The 18,066-nt window shown below is 38.2% G+C and overlaps 1 protein-coding gene across 11 annotated transcripts in view; it reads left to right on the forward strand.

Moving 5' to 3' along the window:
- HERC1 (HECT and RLD domain containing E3 ubiquitin protein ligase family member 1) overlaps positions 1-18,066 on the forward strand; it is a 221,373-nt gene that overhangs the window by 83,914 nt on the left and 119,393 nt on the right. For all 11 annotated transcript variants that reach the window (XR_004185128.1, XM_009210354.4, XM_003901041.5 and 8 more), the window contains exons 7-14: positions 11-154; positions 1,549-1,676; positions 4,820-4,964; positions 5,072-5,243; positions 6,758-6,892; positions 7,514-7,679; positions 13,953-14,078; positions 15,658-15,879. Coding sequence is in view for 10 of the 11 variants with exons in the window: in XM_009210354.4 (XP_009208618.2) it covers positions 11-154; positions 1,549-1,676; positions 4,820-4,964; positions 5,072-5,243; positions 6,758-6,892; positions 7,514-7,679; positions 13,953-14,078; positions 15,658-15,879 (1,238 nt within the window). In the remaining variant the exon portion in view is untranslated. The remainder of the gene's footprint in view (positions 1-10; positions 155-1,548; positions 1,677-4,819; positions 4,965-5,071; positions 5,244-6,757; positions 6,893-7,513; positions 7,680-13,952; positions 14,079-15,657; positions 15,880-18,066) is intronic.

The following is an 18,066-nucleotide window of genomic DNA, read 5'->3' on the forward strand; positions in this document are numbered from 1 at the left end:
TTTATCCAAGGTCATGGTGACAGCAATAGTCGAAACATTCCAACATTAGTAAAAGACATTAGCAATGTAGGAGAGGTTTCTTGTGGCAGTTCACATACTATTGCTCTGTCTAAAGATGGGAGAACTGTATGGTCTTTTGGAGGAGGAGACAATGGTATGTAAAAAATTATTTATCAGTAGCTTTGGCTTTTTTCTTGAGTTTTAAAAAAATTTATTTTTCAGTTATATATGCCTACTGTAGAAAGACTCAAATACAGATGAGCAGAAATTAAAAAATGAACTGAGCTTTCACAAATGTTACTTTAACCATTGTTAACATTTTGGAAATAGACTTCTAAATAAATATACATTTATACAAGTATTTACATATATTTCTACTTAGATGTCTTTTAAAAAACCAAAGTATAGCTATATGTGTATGTTTTATATAAGTTTACATACGTTTTGACATATATATGTTTTACTCTAATAGTTTTTTTTTTTTTTTTTGAGACAGGGTCTTGCTTTGTTACTCAGGCTAGAGTGCAGTAATGCAAACCTGGCTCACTGCAGCCTCAACCTCCTGGGCTCAAGAGATCCTCCTGCCTCCGCCCCCCCAAGTAGCTGAGACTACAGGCACGCACCACCACACCTGACTAATTTTTATATTTTTTTTAGAGACAGGATTTTGCTTTATTGCCCAGGCTGGCCTCGAACTTCGGGGCTCAAGTGATCTGCCAGATTTGGTCTCCCAAAGTGCTTGTATTACAGGCGTGAACCTTTGTGCCCGGCATGAGTATCTTTTTTATATCAACAAGCATGACTCTGAATCATTCTTTTAAGTGGCTCAAAGTGTTCTTTTATTTGATGGTGGCACAATTTATAAAACCAGTTTCTTATTGTTGAGTATCTAGATGGTTTTAATTTTTTTCAGTATTAACAACAACACAATGAATGACTAAATCTTTGTCTACTTTAGTCACTCCTACTAGCAATGTGAATGCTTACTTCCCCAAAGTCTTCAACAACAGCATGTATCTAATTTAATTAAATAATTTCAATAGTGAAAATGATATTTAATTTATACTTTTTTTATTCCTGGTGTGGTTGGATTTGTAGATTGTTGGACGTTTGTTTTTCTTCTTTAATGATTTGTCAGGTTTTCAATTTCATGAGCTATTGATTCTTTTTAAAAGTTTATAAAAAATTATATGCATGTACATTCTTGTATCATCCTGTATATTATGTCAGCAAATTCGAAGTTAGAAATATAGCCATTAAAGGGGGAGAAAGACAGAAAAATAGTTTTCTGTTTCTTTTAAAGTGATTTTAAATTGCTTGATTTTAGTTGCTTGAAATTAAGATATAAAAGGCTATCAGTGGATGTTTGTTAACTTTCTTGTAATAAAAATGCTCATTTGTTAGCATCCTCAGCTATCAGAAACATAGCTTTTCATATCTGTCAGGTTAGTGATGGAAACATTAGAGCACTTTATCAACTTTGGTAGTGTTAAAAAGAGTAGAGATTCTTTAAAACAAGTAAATTATTTAATGTGTTTGTTTTTATAGGTAAACTTGGTCACGGTGATACCAACAGAGTGTATAAACCTAAAGTTATTGAAGCTTTACAAGGAATGTTCATTCGCAAAGTTTGTGCTGGGAGCCAGTCTTCACTTGCTTTGACATCAACAGGGCAGGTAGGACTAAGGGATGAGTATAAAAGACTTAGAGTATTTCAAAGGATGAGGTGACTAAAAAGTAATAATTGTATTTAAATTTTAAAGTTCAAATAAATACATTTTTAGGCAACATGCTGAAATGAAATATTTTCTTCTGTTTGAAGTAGAGTATCTGAGAAGGAACCAGGTTTTCTAACCTGGCCTGTGTGACCCATGTAAACCTTAGTGGAGCCTCTGTTCTTTGTATTAAACTGATTTTCTAAAATGTTTTAGCATTTAGCTTCCCTTAAACCTTTTCCAAAACATCATGGATAGTGGGGGAAAGCTGAACTAGATCTTGATGGAACCAGTGATATGAATTAAGAAGGCAAGAGGGTGATCAAAAAGGAGGGTAAAGAGAACACTTAGGTATGGAAAATAATCTGAGAGAGTTAGTTGTTTCTGAGAAACAGCATAAAGTCAGGCTTAGGATCGTCAGAATTTTATGAGCCTTTATAAAGGCTCATAAGCTTTGCACTTTAATAGCTTATAAGCTTTGAACTTTTTACATGTGTGTTTTCACTCTTACCCTATTTGTTTGTTGAGGATAGGGAGGAGCCAGGTATAGTTATAGACTGACAATATTTGTCCCTGTGTATCCATCAGTGATGGCAGTAAAAAAGTGAGCTCACCACTTATTCTGTCATGTATAGGAGGCCACCTTGTGTCAGGCAGTGGTATAAAAGTGTTTTATGACTAATTCACAAGGCAGATGAGCAGAAAAGCTGAAATTAGCATATAATTTGATTATTCTTTGAGAAACTAGAATGCCTTGCGTCCTAAAAATCTTCAAGCTATTCATCATTACATTAGCTAGTTGCTGCCTTAAAAATATCTCTTCTATGTATTTCTCACTATTGGTTTTGTAGTAAGAATCCATGAATTGAAGTTAGCTTATGTATTTGATGTATACACACAGGCAAATAACACATCCCTTGAGCATCATGTGCTTCTTTTTTTATGAGGGAATAATAATTTCTGCTTTGCGTACACATGATCTTATAAGATAATCATTAGAATTGAGAGTTTTGTAGAGTATCAAGTACTATTCAACTATTGGTGGTGGTAGTAATAATAATAATAGTAATAAATCCATTACATTGAATTCCAAGTTCCAAGAGAACTTGTACATTGTTTACTGTATAGAATAGTTGTATTATGAGTACCTTAAGTTATATGAAATCAAATATATATGCATGGAAAAAAGTAAAGTCAGAAATACTTTTAAAGGGTAAGAGTAGATCTCTTTACCATTAAACTTGAGCGTGAAATGATGATCAACATTTGCTTTTCCCTCAGTCTGTCTCAGCCCTTTCAGGCCTCTTCTGTGCTTACTTCCTACCATGCTATACAGTATGGTCCAGTCTCTAAAGGCAAGCCAAGTATTTCTCATCTGGTGCCAAACCGAAGGAACACTGCAAGAGAAAACTCTTTGTAGGCCTTACTGAGTGACAGTATTACAGTGATGTGTCACTCAATGGGATATGTTCTGAGAAATGTGTTATTAGGCCATTTTGTTATTGTGAGAACATTGTAGAGAGTACCACACAAACCTAGGTGGTGTAGCCTACTATGCTCCTAGACTATATGGTACAGCCTATTGCTCCTAGGCTATAAACCTGTACTGCATGTTACTGTACTGAATACCTTCAGAAATTGTAACATAATGGTAAGTATGTATCTAAACATATCTAAACATAGAAAAGGTACAGTAAAAATACTGGCATCAAAGCTCCATTAGATCTTACGGGACCACTGTTGTATAATGTGGTCTGTTATTGACCGAATGGTACATGACTGTATATTATACTTCATGAGTAATTTAGGAAAATTTTCTGTGATGATTTTGACTATATGTTATTTCATTGTCCTTATCTTTAGTTCCTAACATCTCCTAAAATATGCCTTATGTACTGGAATTTTGTTGTATTCTATACTTAAGTAAGTTATCTGGAAACAAGTACAAATATATGTTCTCATTTTGTTTTATTTTGAAGTCAGGGTCTCACTCTGTTGCTCAGGCTGGAGTACAGTGGCACACACATGGCTCACTGCAGCCTTGACCTCCTGGGCTCAAGAGATTCTCCCCGCCCAGGCTCCCGAGTAGCTGGGACCACAGGTCTGTGCCACAATGCTTGGGCAATTTTTAAAATTTTTGTGGAGATCGGGTCTTGCCACCTTGTCCAGGCTGGTATTGAACTCCTGAACTCAGGTGATCCTCTTGCCTTAGCCTCTCAAAGTGCTGGGATTACAGGCTTGAGCCACTACACCTGTACAGTGCTCTTTATTTTTAATTGAAGTGGTTTAATCTCTCAGCAGCAGTCTTTCCTAAAATAATTGCAAGACAAAGACAAATTCTCAGATTTGATGGCATAAAGATAACAGTCTATATAATCTTACCAAAATCTATTGAAGATAAAAAAAATCATTCAGATTGCTGATTGTTTTGATTTTGTTGATTTCGGGTTGCCAGATTGGCAGTCACTCACCTATTTGTCTTGCCAAAGACAAAATTTTTTTTCCCCCCACCTAACCCTTTCCCCAAGCATCTTAAATCAGTTAGTGCTTATTTTGGTATTGATTAGTCAAAAATGAAGATGATAAAGGGGAACTATCTTGCTACTGCTTCACATGACCCTCTTTGTAAGTGATAATTATTGTAACAATGAGGTGAGGTATTTCTAAAACTAAATAATAAACATCAGTTTTATGATTTATATAATCCATTTTATATTATCATACCTTGTTCTGATCTTAAATCTCACCAGAATAGTGAGAAACACATAAAGGAGAAGTTTTTAGATAGTATTTGCAAAGCTGGTAAGATGGGGCAAATATAACAAATTGCAAGCCAATTAGTAGTTTAGCAGACCCTCTCTGAAAACCTTTCTGTTCTTTCTATGACCAATTATTTTTATTTTCAGATCAGCTGTTTGCCTATACAGTGAATGCCTAAAGGCAGCATGATAAATTGCTGTAACAATCTTTAAAATGATCAAAATGATTTTAACATCAGAAAGTTCTATCAAACCATGCTTTAGTTTCATAGATTTTGTTTCTCCCTAAACCAACAATCTAATCATCTCAGGAAGTTATGTGTAGTGTATTTCTGTTTTTTTCAGGTCTATGCTTGGGGCTGCGGAGCTTGTCTAGGTTGTGGTTCTTCAGAAGCTACTGCTTTGAGACCCAAGCTTATTGAAGAACTGGCTGCCACAAGAATAGTTGATGTTTCTATTGGAGACAGTCATTGTTTGGCTCTTTCTCATGGTAAAGTCATTTGTTTTTGAGGAAATAGTATTAACTGTTGTCTTGTGAAATGTATTACATTTGAATTTGGCTTTCCTTTTATATAATACTTTATATTTTGTTTTTAGATAATGAAGTTTATGCCTGGGGCAATAATTCAATGGGGCAATGTGGTCAGGGAAATTCCACAGGTCCTATTACTAAACCAAAGAAAGTGAGTGGCTTAGATGGCATAGCTATTCAGCAGATTTCAGCTGGAACATCACATAGTCTGGCATGGACTGCTCTTCCTAGGGACAGGTAAGAGTGCCTATGTTTAAAAATTCTTGTGCGTTTTAACCCAAGAGACACCAGTAGAAAGTAGAAACACTAATAAAAACAGAAATAATTGTGCTTTGTTCATAAAATACTCTTATGGACATATATAGTATTGCTTTTTCTCTATCATAGAAATGACATTAGATTTCTTTTGATTTGAATGTTGAGGTTAGACATGTTTCAGAAACAAGAAGTCATACCCAGTATTGAAGACATTGTCTTTTAAACATTTTGAATTCTCTCTCATCTCTACGTGCTGATTTAAAAAAATTGAATGGCTGCATATCAAGAGGAACTTAAAATAATCAAAATCAGAACTAGGCTTTATTGATTTAATGTTTAACCACAGTTAACATTATCTGGTTGCTTTTTGAAATTTTTTTTTTTTGAAAAAAAAATTGTCATACTTTTAAATCAAGGAGGTTACTTTTTGCAGAAACTTAGCTTTTTCCTAAAGTGCTAACTGTGTGTGTTAAGTCAATCAGGTAGGTAAGTTTTAGTTACTATTAGGAGATTGAATTTTAAAGAATGTTTGGGTTATTTCAGATATTTTCAGATACACATGGGCTAATCTATAGCTTAGAATGTATTTTATTTGCATTCTATGCCTTTGACTCAGAGGGTTTTTAAATGATATTCTAAAGTATTTATTTAAAAGTATTTATCGAAAGTTATTCCTCTAACGCAAAAGTCAAAATAAATAAGTTGAATATAAATAATTTGCTGTTAGCATTAAATATCCAACTTCCCACTTCATATGTAGAGAGTTGGGTCCCAAGATATTAAAAGTATTCACAAGAAATTTCAGGATTTTGTCTTTTAATAGATTTCAGTATATCACTCTATAGAGTCAGGATATTTTTCTTAATATGAAGTATACATCTTCTGGACTCTTAGAACCAGAGGGGCTTTAGTAGATCATGTGACTCAGCCCTCTGCTTTCAGGTGAGTGGACATCCAAACCTTCCAAAACAGGTGGTGGTTGTATGTTTTCTTCTTAAAGATGGCAAATTCTTGGTTCTCCTTAGTCACTAAAATGAAAGCTTTTATCACTTTCATAATCAATAATGTCTTTGTATCTTGTTGAAATCATTTAGCTTTAATGTATATATGTATATATGTACTTTTTGAGATGGATTCTGACTCTGTCACTCAGGCTGGAGTGCAGTGGTACAATCTCTGCTCACTGCATTGTCTGCCTCCTAAGTTCAAGCAGTTCCCCTGCCTTAGCCTCCCAGGTAGCTGGGACTACAGGCATACACCACCATGCCCGACTAATTTTTATATTTTTAGTAGAGATGGGATTTCACCATGTTGGCCAGGCTGGTCCTGAAGTCCTCACCTCAGGTGATCTGCATTCCTTGGCCTACCAAAGTGCTGAGATTACAGGCATGAGCCACCATGCCCGGCCAATATATGTTTTAATTTTCGTTTTTGATTATGGATAAAAATGTCAATTTAAGACTGTTTTATTATTTTCTTATGTGTCCTTCTAGACAAGTTGTTGCATGGCACCGACCTTATTGTGTAGATCTTGAAGAGAGTACCTTCTCACACCTGCGTTCTTTTCTTGAGAGATACTGTGATAAAATAAACAGTGAGATTCCCCCACTCCCTTTCCCTTCATCAAGGTATGTTATATGTATGTTTTGTACGTGTGTGTGCATGTGTATAAATTATTCCTTTTGAGTTTTGACTTACTGTTCTTTCTTGTTTGTTTTCCCAAATTATGTGGAACTTTTTTATAATCTAGAAAAGAGCTAAACTTAGTTACTTATGGATAATACCTTCTAGGAAAAAGTTACTCATAATTTCACAAATCATGTTTTAAAAATTACTGTTGTTCGTGACTTGACAATTTTTTTTTTTTTTTTTTGAGACAGAGTCTTGCTCTGTCGCCCAGGCTGGAGTGCAGTGGCATGATCTCAGTTCACTCCAACCTTTGCCTCCCAGGTTCAAGTGATTTTCTTTCCTCAGCCTCCTGAGTAGCGGGGATTACAGGCACCTGCCATCACACCGACCTAATTTTTGTATTTTTAGTAGAGACGGGGTTTCACCATGTTGGCCAGGCTGGTCTCAAACTCCTGACCTCAGGTGATTGACCCACCTTGGCCTCCCAAAGTGCTGGGATTACAGGCATGAGCCACTGCACCTGGCCAGCAAAATTTTTGAAGTGAAAAAAATGTTACCCAAACTGGATAGCACATGCACTTTTATGTTCCAAAAATTCATAGAAGTTTATTTGGTTTCAGAGAACACCACAGTTTTCTCAAGCTGTGCCTGAAGCTACTTTCAAATCACCTTGCTCTTGCACTTGCGGGAGGGGTAGCTACCAGCATTCTCGGGAGGCAGGCAGGTCCACTTCGAAATTTGCTCTTCAGACTGATGGACTCAACTGTCCCAGATGAAATCCAAGAGGTAAGAGAATAGGACTTGTGAATCTATCTCAAATCACATCTTTCTCTGAGATTTTAGCTATACAATATATTCAACTGTACGTTGAACAGTTTCAATTGGATGTTGTTTCTCTTACTCCTATTTTCTTGGTGAGAGTATTTTTGGTTAACTCATCCTTTGAGACAAAGGTCAGATGCCATCTCTAAGAAACTTTTTATTCCTGCCCTCCCACCAGATTTGGTTTTTCTTGTGTATGTTCTCATTACATCACATTGTATTCTAGTTGCTTATTTATAAACATGTCACTCTTTTTTCACGAGAAGATGAGTTCCTGAGGGCAAGGAGCTAGTGCATGGGCTTGGTCAGTAGTAGTAACTGAATAAGTGGACTGGGTCATCTACTAGAACTGTTCACCAGAGCTAAGGAGAGAAAGGTCAGGTTAAGGAGGAAGAAGTGGCCTAGAATAGAATACTGATTATAAATAAGGAGAGTATAGTTTGAAAAAGAATATTTGGTATTATAATACAATATTAAATTTAGGGGAAACTTAAAAATAAATATTTGTAATACAAAATACAGAAAATAAACTCTTTTGGCAGGTAATAATAGAAAGTACAGTAATTTTTAAACCAGTGCACTCCTAAATTATCAATGGATCAAATAAAGAAATTACAAGATAAATTTTTAAATACTTAAGATTAATGAAAACAAAATTTGAACATACCAAAACTCATGAAATGCAGCTAAAGCTGTGCTTGGAGGAAAATTTATAGCTTATAAACATCTGTATTTAAAAAAAAAGAAATATATCGAATCAGTAGTTTAACCTTCTACCTTAAGAAATTAGAAAAAGAAGAGCCAACTCAACCCAAAGCAAGTAGAAAGAAGGAACTAATGTAGATTAGAGTGAAATTTAAAAAATAAAGAATAGAAAAACAGTTGAGGAGATCAAGGAGACTAAATGTTCGTTCTTTGAAAAGACAAAATCAACAAATCTCTGGCTGGACTAACCAAGAAAAAACAGAGAGGACTTAAATTACTCAAATCAGGAATGAAAGATGAGATATTACTACTGACATTACAGAAATCAAAAGGGAAATTGAGAGGCAGAGTAAGATGGTGGAATAGAAGGCTCCACTGATCATTCCCCCTGCCAAGGGCACCAGTTTAACAACTCTACACAGAAAAAAGCACCTTCATGAGAACCAAAAATCAGGTGAGCACTTACACTACCTAGTTTTAACTTCATATTGCTGAAAGAGGCGCTGAAGAGATAGAAAAAACAGTCCTGAATTGGCAGTGCCACTCCTCCCCCTGCAGCAGTGGCAGTGTGGTACAGAGAGTGTCTCTGGGTGCTGGGGGAGGGAGAAAACAGCAATTGTGAGGCATTGAACTCGGTGCTATCCTGTTAGAGAAGAAAGGAAAACGGGACCAAACTCAGCTGACACGGGTCCACAGAGGGAGCATTTAAACCAACCCTAGCCAGAGGGGAATTGCTGATCTCAGTGGTCTAAATTTGAATTCCTGCAAGGCTCACCACTGAGGGCTATAATGCTGTGTGTCTCCAAATAAACTTGAAAGGCAGCCTAGGCCATAGGACTGCAACTCTTAGGCGAGTCCTAGTGCTGAACTGATCCCAGAGACAGTGGACAGAGGGGCACGTGACATACTGAGACACCAGCTGGGGTAACCAAGGGAGTGCTGGCTCACCCCCCACCACCCCGACCCCAACGCCAGGCTACACAGCTCATGGTTCCAAAAGAGACCCCTTTCTTCCACTTGAGAGGGAAGACTGGGCAGGACTTTGTCTTGCGTCTTAGATACCACTTGATTACAGCAGGATAGGGGACCAGTCAGAGTCACAAAGCTCCCCGTTCCAGGTGCCAGCTCTCAGATGACATTTCTAGACATACCCTGGGCCAGAAGGGAACCCACTGCCTTGAAGAAAAGGACTCAGTACTGGCCACATGCATCAGCTGCTAACTTAAGATCCCATGGGCTGTGAATAACCAGCATTGATACCCAGCTACTACGTCAAGGACTTTGTGTGAGGCTCTGAGACTTTCTGGCTTCAGGTACCAGCACAGCCACGGAGGGATAGAGTACCAGATACACTCTTGGGATCCCTGATTCCAGGACTTGATTCTTAGATGGCATTTCTAGACCTGCCCTGGACTACAGAAGAACCCACTGCCCTGAAGGGTGAGTCCCGGGCCAGGCGGTATTCACCATAAGCTAACTTAAGAATCCCTGGGCCTTGGGCCGGGCGCGGTGGCTCAAGCCTGTAATCCCAGCACTTTGGGAGGCCGAGATGGGCGGATCACGAGGTCAGGAGATCGAGACCATCCTGGCTAACACGGTGAAACCCCGTCTCTACTAAGAAATACAAAAAAAAAGCCGGGCGAGGTGGCAGCGCCTGTAGTCCCAGCTACTCGGGAGGCTGAGGCCGGAGAATGGCGTGAACCCGGGAGGCGGAGCTTGCAGTGAGCTGAGATCCGGCCACTGCACTCCAGCCTGGGCGACAGCGCGAGACTCCGTCTCAAAAAAAAAAAAAAAAAAAAAAAAGAATCCCTGGGCCTTAAGCTTAAGGGAACATTGATGCTTGTCTGGCAATACTCCTTGTGGCCTGGGGTGGTGGTAGCTATGGGGTGAGGCTCGTGTAGCTTTGGAAAGGGGAGGCACGAATGAAAAAGACTGTGTTTTGTGGTTTGAGTGTCAGCTCAGCCATAGTACAATAGAATACTGGGTAGACCTCTAAGGTTTTTGACTCTAGTCCCTGACTCCCAGATGGCACCTCTAGACCCACCTGAGACTTGGGGGACCTTGCTCCCCTGAAGGAAAGGACATGGCCTCGCTGGCTTTGCCACTGGCTGATTGTGGAACCACAGAGCCTTGAGCGAACATAGGCAATAGCCAGGGAGTGCTTATAGCAAGCCTTGGGTGAGACCCAGTGCTGTGCTGGTGCTTTGCTGGATTCAGGTCCGACCCAGTGTAGTCATAGTGGTGGTGGCCGCAGGGGTGCTTGTGTCACTCCACCCCCAGCTTTAGGTGGCTGAGGGGAGAGAGAGAGAGAGAGAGAGAGAGAGACACTGAGACTGTTTGGGAGAAAGTAAGGGAAGAGAACAAGAGTCTCTGCCTGATAATCCAGAGAATTCTCCCAGATCTTGTCCAAGACCATCAAGGTGGTACCACTACGAGGCTGCAAGAACCACAATGTTACTAAAGCAGATACAGTTTAGATCACAACACCTAAGTCCTTTAAAATATCTGGAAAGCCCAAGGTGTATCTGGAAAGCCCAAGAAGGATGGGTACAGATAAGCCCAGACAGTGAAGACTACAATAAATACCTAACTCTTCAATATCTACTAGCATCCACACCATCCATGACCTAACCAAATGAACTAAATATGGCACCAGGGACCAATCCTGGAGAAACAGATTTGTGACCTTTCAGACAGAAAATTCAAAATATCTGTATTGAGGAGAGTCAAAGAAATTCAAGATAGCACTGAGAAGGAATACAGAATCCTATCAGATAAATGTAACAGAGATTAAAATAATTTAAAAGAATCAAGTGGAAATTCTGGAGCTGATAAATGCAGTTGGCATTTCGAAGAATGCCTCAGAGTCCTTTAATACTGGAATTGATGGCAGAAGAAATAATTAGTGAGCTTGAAGACAGGCTATTTGAAAATACACAATCAGGCTGGGCGCGGTGGCTCACGCCTGTAATCCCAGCACTTTGGGAGGCCAAGGTGGGCGGATCACAAGGTCAAGAGATAGATGCCTTCCTAGCCAACATGGTGAAACCCCATCTCTACTAAAAATACAAAAAAAATTAGCTGGATGTGATGATATGAACTGATGTGGGGAAAGTTATAGCCTTCAATATTAAAAAATTATCTTGGCCAGGAACGGTGGCTCATGCCTGTAATCCCAGCACTTTTGGTGGCCAAGGTGGGCGGATCACTTGAGACCAGGAATTGAAGATCAAGCTGGCCAATATGCAAAACCCCTTCTCTATTAAAAAATACACACACAAAAAAATCTGGAAATGTTTTGTTGATTGCCTCTTCATTGTTTTCTGTGTTCTTTCTTTCTCTCTGGAACTCCTTATTATTGGGATACTTGACCTCCTGAGCCAGTCCTCCTAATTTTCTTGTGTTTTCCTTCCTGTTTTCCATCTTTTTCCCCCCTCTACTTTATAAGAAATTTAATTCTATGTTCTACCCCTTCTATTGAGATTTTTCTCTTTCTTTTATCTTTTTAATTTATAAGAGCTCTTCATTCTCGAAGTGTTCCTTTTTTAATAGCCTTCCATTCTGACTTACATTTTTGAAGGTACTATTTTTTGTTCTTGTTTCTCCCTGTGTACTTTCTTTGTTTAATTAGACCATTTCTGTTAGTTTTAGTCTCTTTCATAATAAAGGCTTTCCTCAAATTTCTAATAACCTTTGACTTCCCAATAATGGGTAAGAGTGTGATGCTATCGCTGGGCGTGGTGGCTCATGCCTCTAATCCCAGCACTTTGGCAGGCTGAGGTGGGCAGATCACCTGGGGTCAGGAGTTCAAGACCAGCCTGGCCAACATGGTAAAACCCCGTCTCTACTAAAACTACAAAAATTACCTGGGCATGGTGGCGCATCCCAACTACTTGGGAGGTTGAGGCAGGAAAATTGCTTGAACAGAGGTGGAGGTTGCTGTGAGCCGAGATCATGCCACTGCATTCCAGCCTGGGAGATGAGAACAAGACTCCATCTCAAAAAAAGAAGTGTGATGCTGAAAGGCTGATTGATGCTAAAAATTCTCTACACAGGGATGAGGTTTATCTAATTTATTGTAGATTGATGTGGCTGGGCTGTATTTTAGGGGAAGGTAACATTTCATGCCTGTCACTTAAAGTCTTTTCTACTGGGCTAGTGAGATTCTTCAAAGGAAGGCTCTTCTAAGCTACTGCCAGAAGGTATAAACCTGAGTGACAATCATCTGGTGGGGAAAAAGTTTAGGAGTCTCAATATTCAGAATAACACTTTGTCTTAAAATCACCCAATTTTAGTTTGGTATTCCTGCCTTCAACTGTGCCTGTTATCTTAACCAGTTTTCAACCAATCCTGTTTTGAGCTCTTCCTTTGTTCCCTCTTGCAGAAGTGTATGAGCCTCTAGGAATTCTACAGTATAAATCAAAGTGTTGTTTGGTTTTTCTCATTTTTGACTTAGGGTGTAGCCATTTCAGGTCTTTTAAGTCAGTTACCCTTAATCTGTTCCTTTCTGTTTCCAAAATTTTGATGCTGATTTTCCTTTACCATTTTGGGCAGGGGAGTCTTTTTGAATTATCTGCCCAACCCCTGCCCATTGTTTTAGATGGCCTTTTGGAAATAGAATATGTGCACTCAGTTCTTAATACTTAGTCACCTTTGTTGAATTTCCACAGCTAAAATTTGATTTTACTTTTGATTTTAGCTTTATTTTAGTTTGAGTAGAGTAACCTGAGAAAGTCATTAAAGATTTGTTCTGTTCTTAACTGTGTTAGAGGACACATGCTTTTTGATGGAAGGGTTATTCTTCTTGTGTACTTGAATTTTTCAATCATTATAGTAATTCAAAGAATTATTAATAGAACATTGACTTATAGAAAAATTGAGTATTAGAACTGACAGGCACTATGGATTTTATCTAGTCCAACACTGTTTTTACTGATAAAGAAGCCATGACCCAGAGAAGTTATGAGGCCTACGATAATGCAGCTACTATTCCTTATGCTGTTCCCACTACCTGGATCTTTGTCTAGCCAGGTCCTACTAATTCTGTAATTCTTAAATGCCTAATCCTCAGGGAGATCTTCCATGAGCCCATAGGCCATGTTAATTGCCATGTTTGTGTGTTCAGGCAAGTTCCTGCACCCTTTTACTTTCCCTATGTGACTCCTTTCACATTTATACTTTCTTGCTCAGGGTCTTTCTTTCCCATTAGACTGTAGGCTCATGAAAGCAGAGATTTTGTCTGTCTTACTCATTTCTGCACCCGAATCATTTTACACAAAGCCTTACCAGGCTGAATGCTATAGAATCAACACTAAATATTTGTTGGTTGATGATTAGTTATTTAGTGGCAAATCCAAAATATTTATTCATAGCTTTCTTAAAGGCATCTGAAGGAGGACTTACGTGCTTTCTTTTTTATCATGCCATCTTTTTTAGACTTAACATGATCCTAATAGTGAATTCACTTTAAGTGTGTTTTTATTAAAAACTAAGAACCAGGCCAATCAGTACACTTTTCTCTCTTGATTTTAGGTGGTAATTGAAACTTTGTCAGTGGGAGCAACCATGCTGTTACCTCCATTACGAGAACGGATGGAATTACTTCATTCTCTTTTACCTCAAGGGCCTGATAGATGGGAAAGCTTATCTAAAGGACAGGTAGGCCTTTGCTTACTATGTAAGTAAATCAGCAGTATCATAAAAATTTGAACTGAGAAGGAAATAAAACTAATCAATTGCCCTGTGTTCATGGAGCATAAGTACTTGATGGGTCTAGTAAATCCTGGTTATTTAATGTTTTATGCTGGAAGAATTCCCAGGTGTCTAACAACCTTAGGTGAAGCAAGTGATAATTTATTATTTGGGGCTAATTATTAGAATAAGGACTAATTTTTCCAGTGTTTCTTATGGTACTAAGCCAGACACTGTGGTTTATTTGTAGTATGCTGAGTTGAAATCAATTGCATGTGCTGCTGTTGGTTCCATGCTGAGAACTTTGTCTGAAATTGTTTGTATAAAAAGTATAGATGACCATTAGGAAAAAGTATTTGATGATATGAGTATACTTATTTTTTCCATTTTTATCTTTGAGCAATAGTACCTTTTGCTCAACCAACTAGAAGTTATCAGATTCAGAGATACAGATTTTAGGAAAAAAAATTGGTACTTATTTGCAGTAAAATATTTATTGATACTTTTCCTTCTTTTTAAATCTTTTTTAGGGACAGTCTTGCTCTGTCACCCACGCTGGAGTAGGGTGGTGCAATCATGGCTCACTCTAACCTTGAACTCCTGGAGCTCAAGGGATCCTACTGCTTTTTCCTCTGGAGTAGCTAAGACTGCTGGCATGTGCCACCACACCTGGCTTATTTTTTTATTCTTATTTTTATAGCTGTGGGGTCTTGCTGTATTTCCCAGGCTGTTCTTGAACTCCTGGCCTCAAATGATCCTCCTGCTTTGGCTTCCCAAAGTGCTGGGATTATAGGCATGAGACCACTGTGCCTGGCCCACAGATGATTTTTTTTTTTTTTTTTTTGAGACAGGGTTTTTGCTCTGTCATCCAGGCTAGAGTGCAGTGGCATGATCACGGCTTACTGTAGGCTCAACCTCCTGGGCTCAAGTGATTCTCCCACCTCAGTCTTCTGAGTAGCTGAAACTACAGGTGTGCACCACCACGCTCAGCTAATTTTTGTATTTTTTGTAGAGGGGGTTTCACTATGTTGCCCATGCTGATCTTGAATTCCTGGACTCAAGTGGATCCGCCTGCCTTGGCCTCCTAAAGTGCTGTGATTATAGGCATGAGCCACTGCACCCAGCCTACAGATGATTTTTAACGAGTATTTTGCATTAGTTTAGATTTCAAGTGATTTATTTTAAATGTTAGAATAAGTAGTTGTCATTGGTAATGTCACGCTGTAGAATCGTGTGTCATACTATTTATCGGCATTTCGTACTCCTCTCTACTTATAGTACTAAAATATTATGCATAGTATGCTATGTTAGCTTAGAGATTTAGGTATTATAATGAAGACTAAAATAAAAACCTATAAATTGTATTTTCCTAAATCCCATTTCCTAAATGGGATTAATTGGGTAGTTTTTATAATTACATACTTCCTGAAGATGATTGTTTAATAAGATACTAAGTGGATTAGTGTAGTTTTTTTCTGGGATCCTTTTGTTTTATTTTCTAGTGCATATTATGTTAGTTACTTGTGCATATTTTATTGTTCTTTAGAGAATGCAACTGGATATCATTCTGACAAGTTTGCAAGATCATACCCACGTAGCCTCCCTACTTGGCTATAGTTCACCCTCTGATGCAACTGACCTGTCTTCTGTGTGTACTGGCTACGGAAATCTGTCAGATCAACCTTATGGCACTCAGAGCTGCCATCCAGATACCCACCTGGCTGAAATTTTGATGAAGACCCTCTTAAGAAATTTAGGATTTTATACAGTAAGTTGTTCTTTCGTTGTAGTAAAAGAAGAATAAAGGGGTAGGGATCTCTTTAGTCAAGGTAATTTGACATTTAAACACCTTTGATAGAAATTAAACTCTAGACCTCTCTCCCCCAAGGGGAAAAACATGTCAGGTTTTCTGAAATATTGTGGGGACCAAATAACATGTAATTGAGAAGTTCAAAGGGATTTATTTTAGAATTTTACCAGATTTTTCTGATATTGTAGAATAATAAACAGAATAAAATAGTCAAGAACATTTTTAGAGAGAATAATAATGAGCAAGGCATTAACCTTGCCAGACATAATCTTATAATGAAACAATGTACTTAGTACTGAATGAGAATAGGTTGGTCAGTAGGATAGAGGACAGTGGAGCTTATAGCTTTCCCTGTATTAGGATGCCATTAATTCTGAATCTCTAGTGTTTCTTAAATTCATCTTTTTTTCCTGCCATTTCTTTGAGTTCTAAGCCAGATCATTATGATTCAGTGCTAATGGTGTTACAGCTGTTGTCACTATTGCTGGTCTCTTCTCAGCATCTCACTGCTGGAATAACTTTGTATTAAATAACTTCTTTATATTAAAGAATACAACTTCTTTGTATTAAATTAAAACTCCTTCAGGCCAGGCGCGGTGGCTTATGCCTGTAATCTCAGCACTTTGGGAGGCCGAGTTGGGTGGATCACCTGAGGTCAGGAGTTTGAGATCAGCCTGGCCAATATGGTGAAACCCCTTCTCTACCAAAAATGCAAAAATTAGCCAGGCGTGGTAGCTGGCACCTATAATCCCAGCCACTCAGGAGGCTGAGGTGGGAGAGTTGCTTGAACCCGGGAGGCAGAGCAGTGAGCTGAGATCGTGCCATTGCACTCCAGCCTGGGTGATAGAGCGAGACCCTGTCTCAAAACAACAACAACAACAACAGCAACACGCTTCAAACCCTTTATCATTGGCTCACACACCATTCTTATCTGAGCTCATCCTTTTCCAGAATTGTACATTGTACACCTATTTCCTGTTGTTTTTCTCTACCAATCTGTGATGTAAGACTTGACTATTCTAGGAAACCTTGCCCAAATAACCCCATCTAGCCAGAGATGTGTATATAACTACACATCTCTGTACTCATCAGCACTTACAGGATCAGAGTGTACTGTGCAACTTAACTTTGAATTGTTTGTGTATCAATTCATATTGTTTCCTATGGCTCTTCAGGGCTTGGTCTGTGTACTCTTTTTCTTCCAATACAAGTCTTAGCGCTCTGTCCCACCCACATTAAAAGGCTAATCACTAAGTCAGAGTGAAAATTCTTCCTACAAAATTCTTTTCTTTCAGGTTTAAGAATGTAAATTTAATCTGATGTTAAGGAGTAATGGCTGCAAATGGATAAGAACAATGTTGTGTATATAGCCATTTGTTAATGACCAAAACTTTTCCCCAAAGTTACAGGGAATGTTACAACAAAGTTGTAAGGAATATTAGGGCTGAGGCAGATTTATATATTATATGGAAATGGAAATAAAATACTAACTGCTTTTGGGTTGAAATAATAAATTAATGTCTCTTTCTGATGTGATTTAAACCAAATTTGTTCTAAGATTTTAAAATGACAGTACTAATTAACAACTTATAGCAAGGGCCCTACAGTTTTCCCATATTCTATCTTGTATAGTGTATACATAGACCAGATTTTCTCCTAAAGGTATTCAGCACATGATTATTTACAGGAAATAAAGTTGGAAATAGCAGAAATATCTAAAAATAGAGGAGTGGTTAAGTAATTTATGGTATATGTGTTCAATGGAATATTATATTTTGTATATACATGGTTTATGAAAATGGGTTATGATTCCATTAGAAAAGAGCAGATTAAAAATAGAATGTGCAGTACGATATTATGAAAAATATTTTAAAAGGACAAAATCAGGAAAGAAATACACCAAAAAATATTATAGTAGCAGCCATTTTCTTTGAGTGGTTGTTTAAATGGTGCTTTTAACTTCTTTTTTTTTTTTTTTGAGATGGAGTCTCGCTCTGTTGCCCAGACTGGAGTGTGCAGTGGCACCATCTCGGCTCACTGCAAGCTCCGTCTCCCGGGTTCACGCCATTCTCCTACCTCAGCCTCCAGAGTAGCTGGGACTACAGGCGCCTGCCACTATGCCCGGCTAATTTTTTGTGTTTTTAG

Source organism: Papio anubis, chromosome 7 (assembly GCF_008728515.1).
Source record: "Papio anubis isolate 15944 chromosome 7, Panubis1.0, whole genome shotgun sequence".
Taxonomy (NCBI): Eukaryota; Metazoa; Chordata; class Mammalia; order Primates; family Cercopithecidae; genus Papio; species Papio anubis.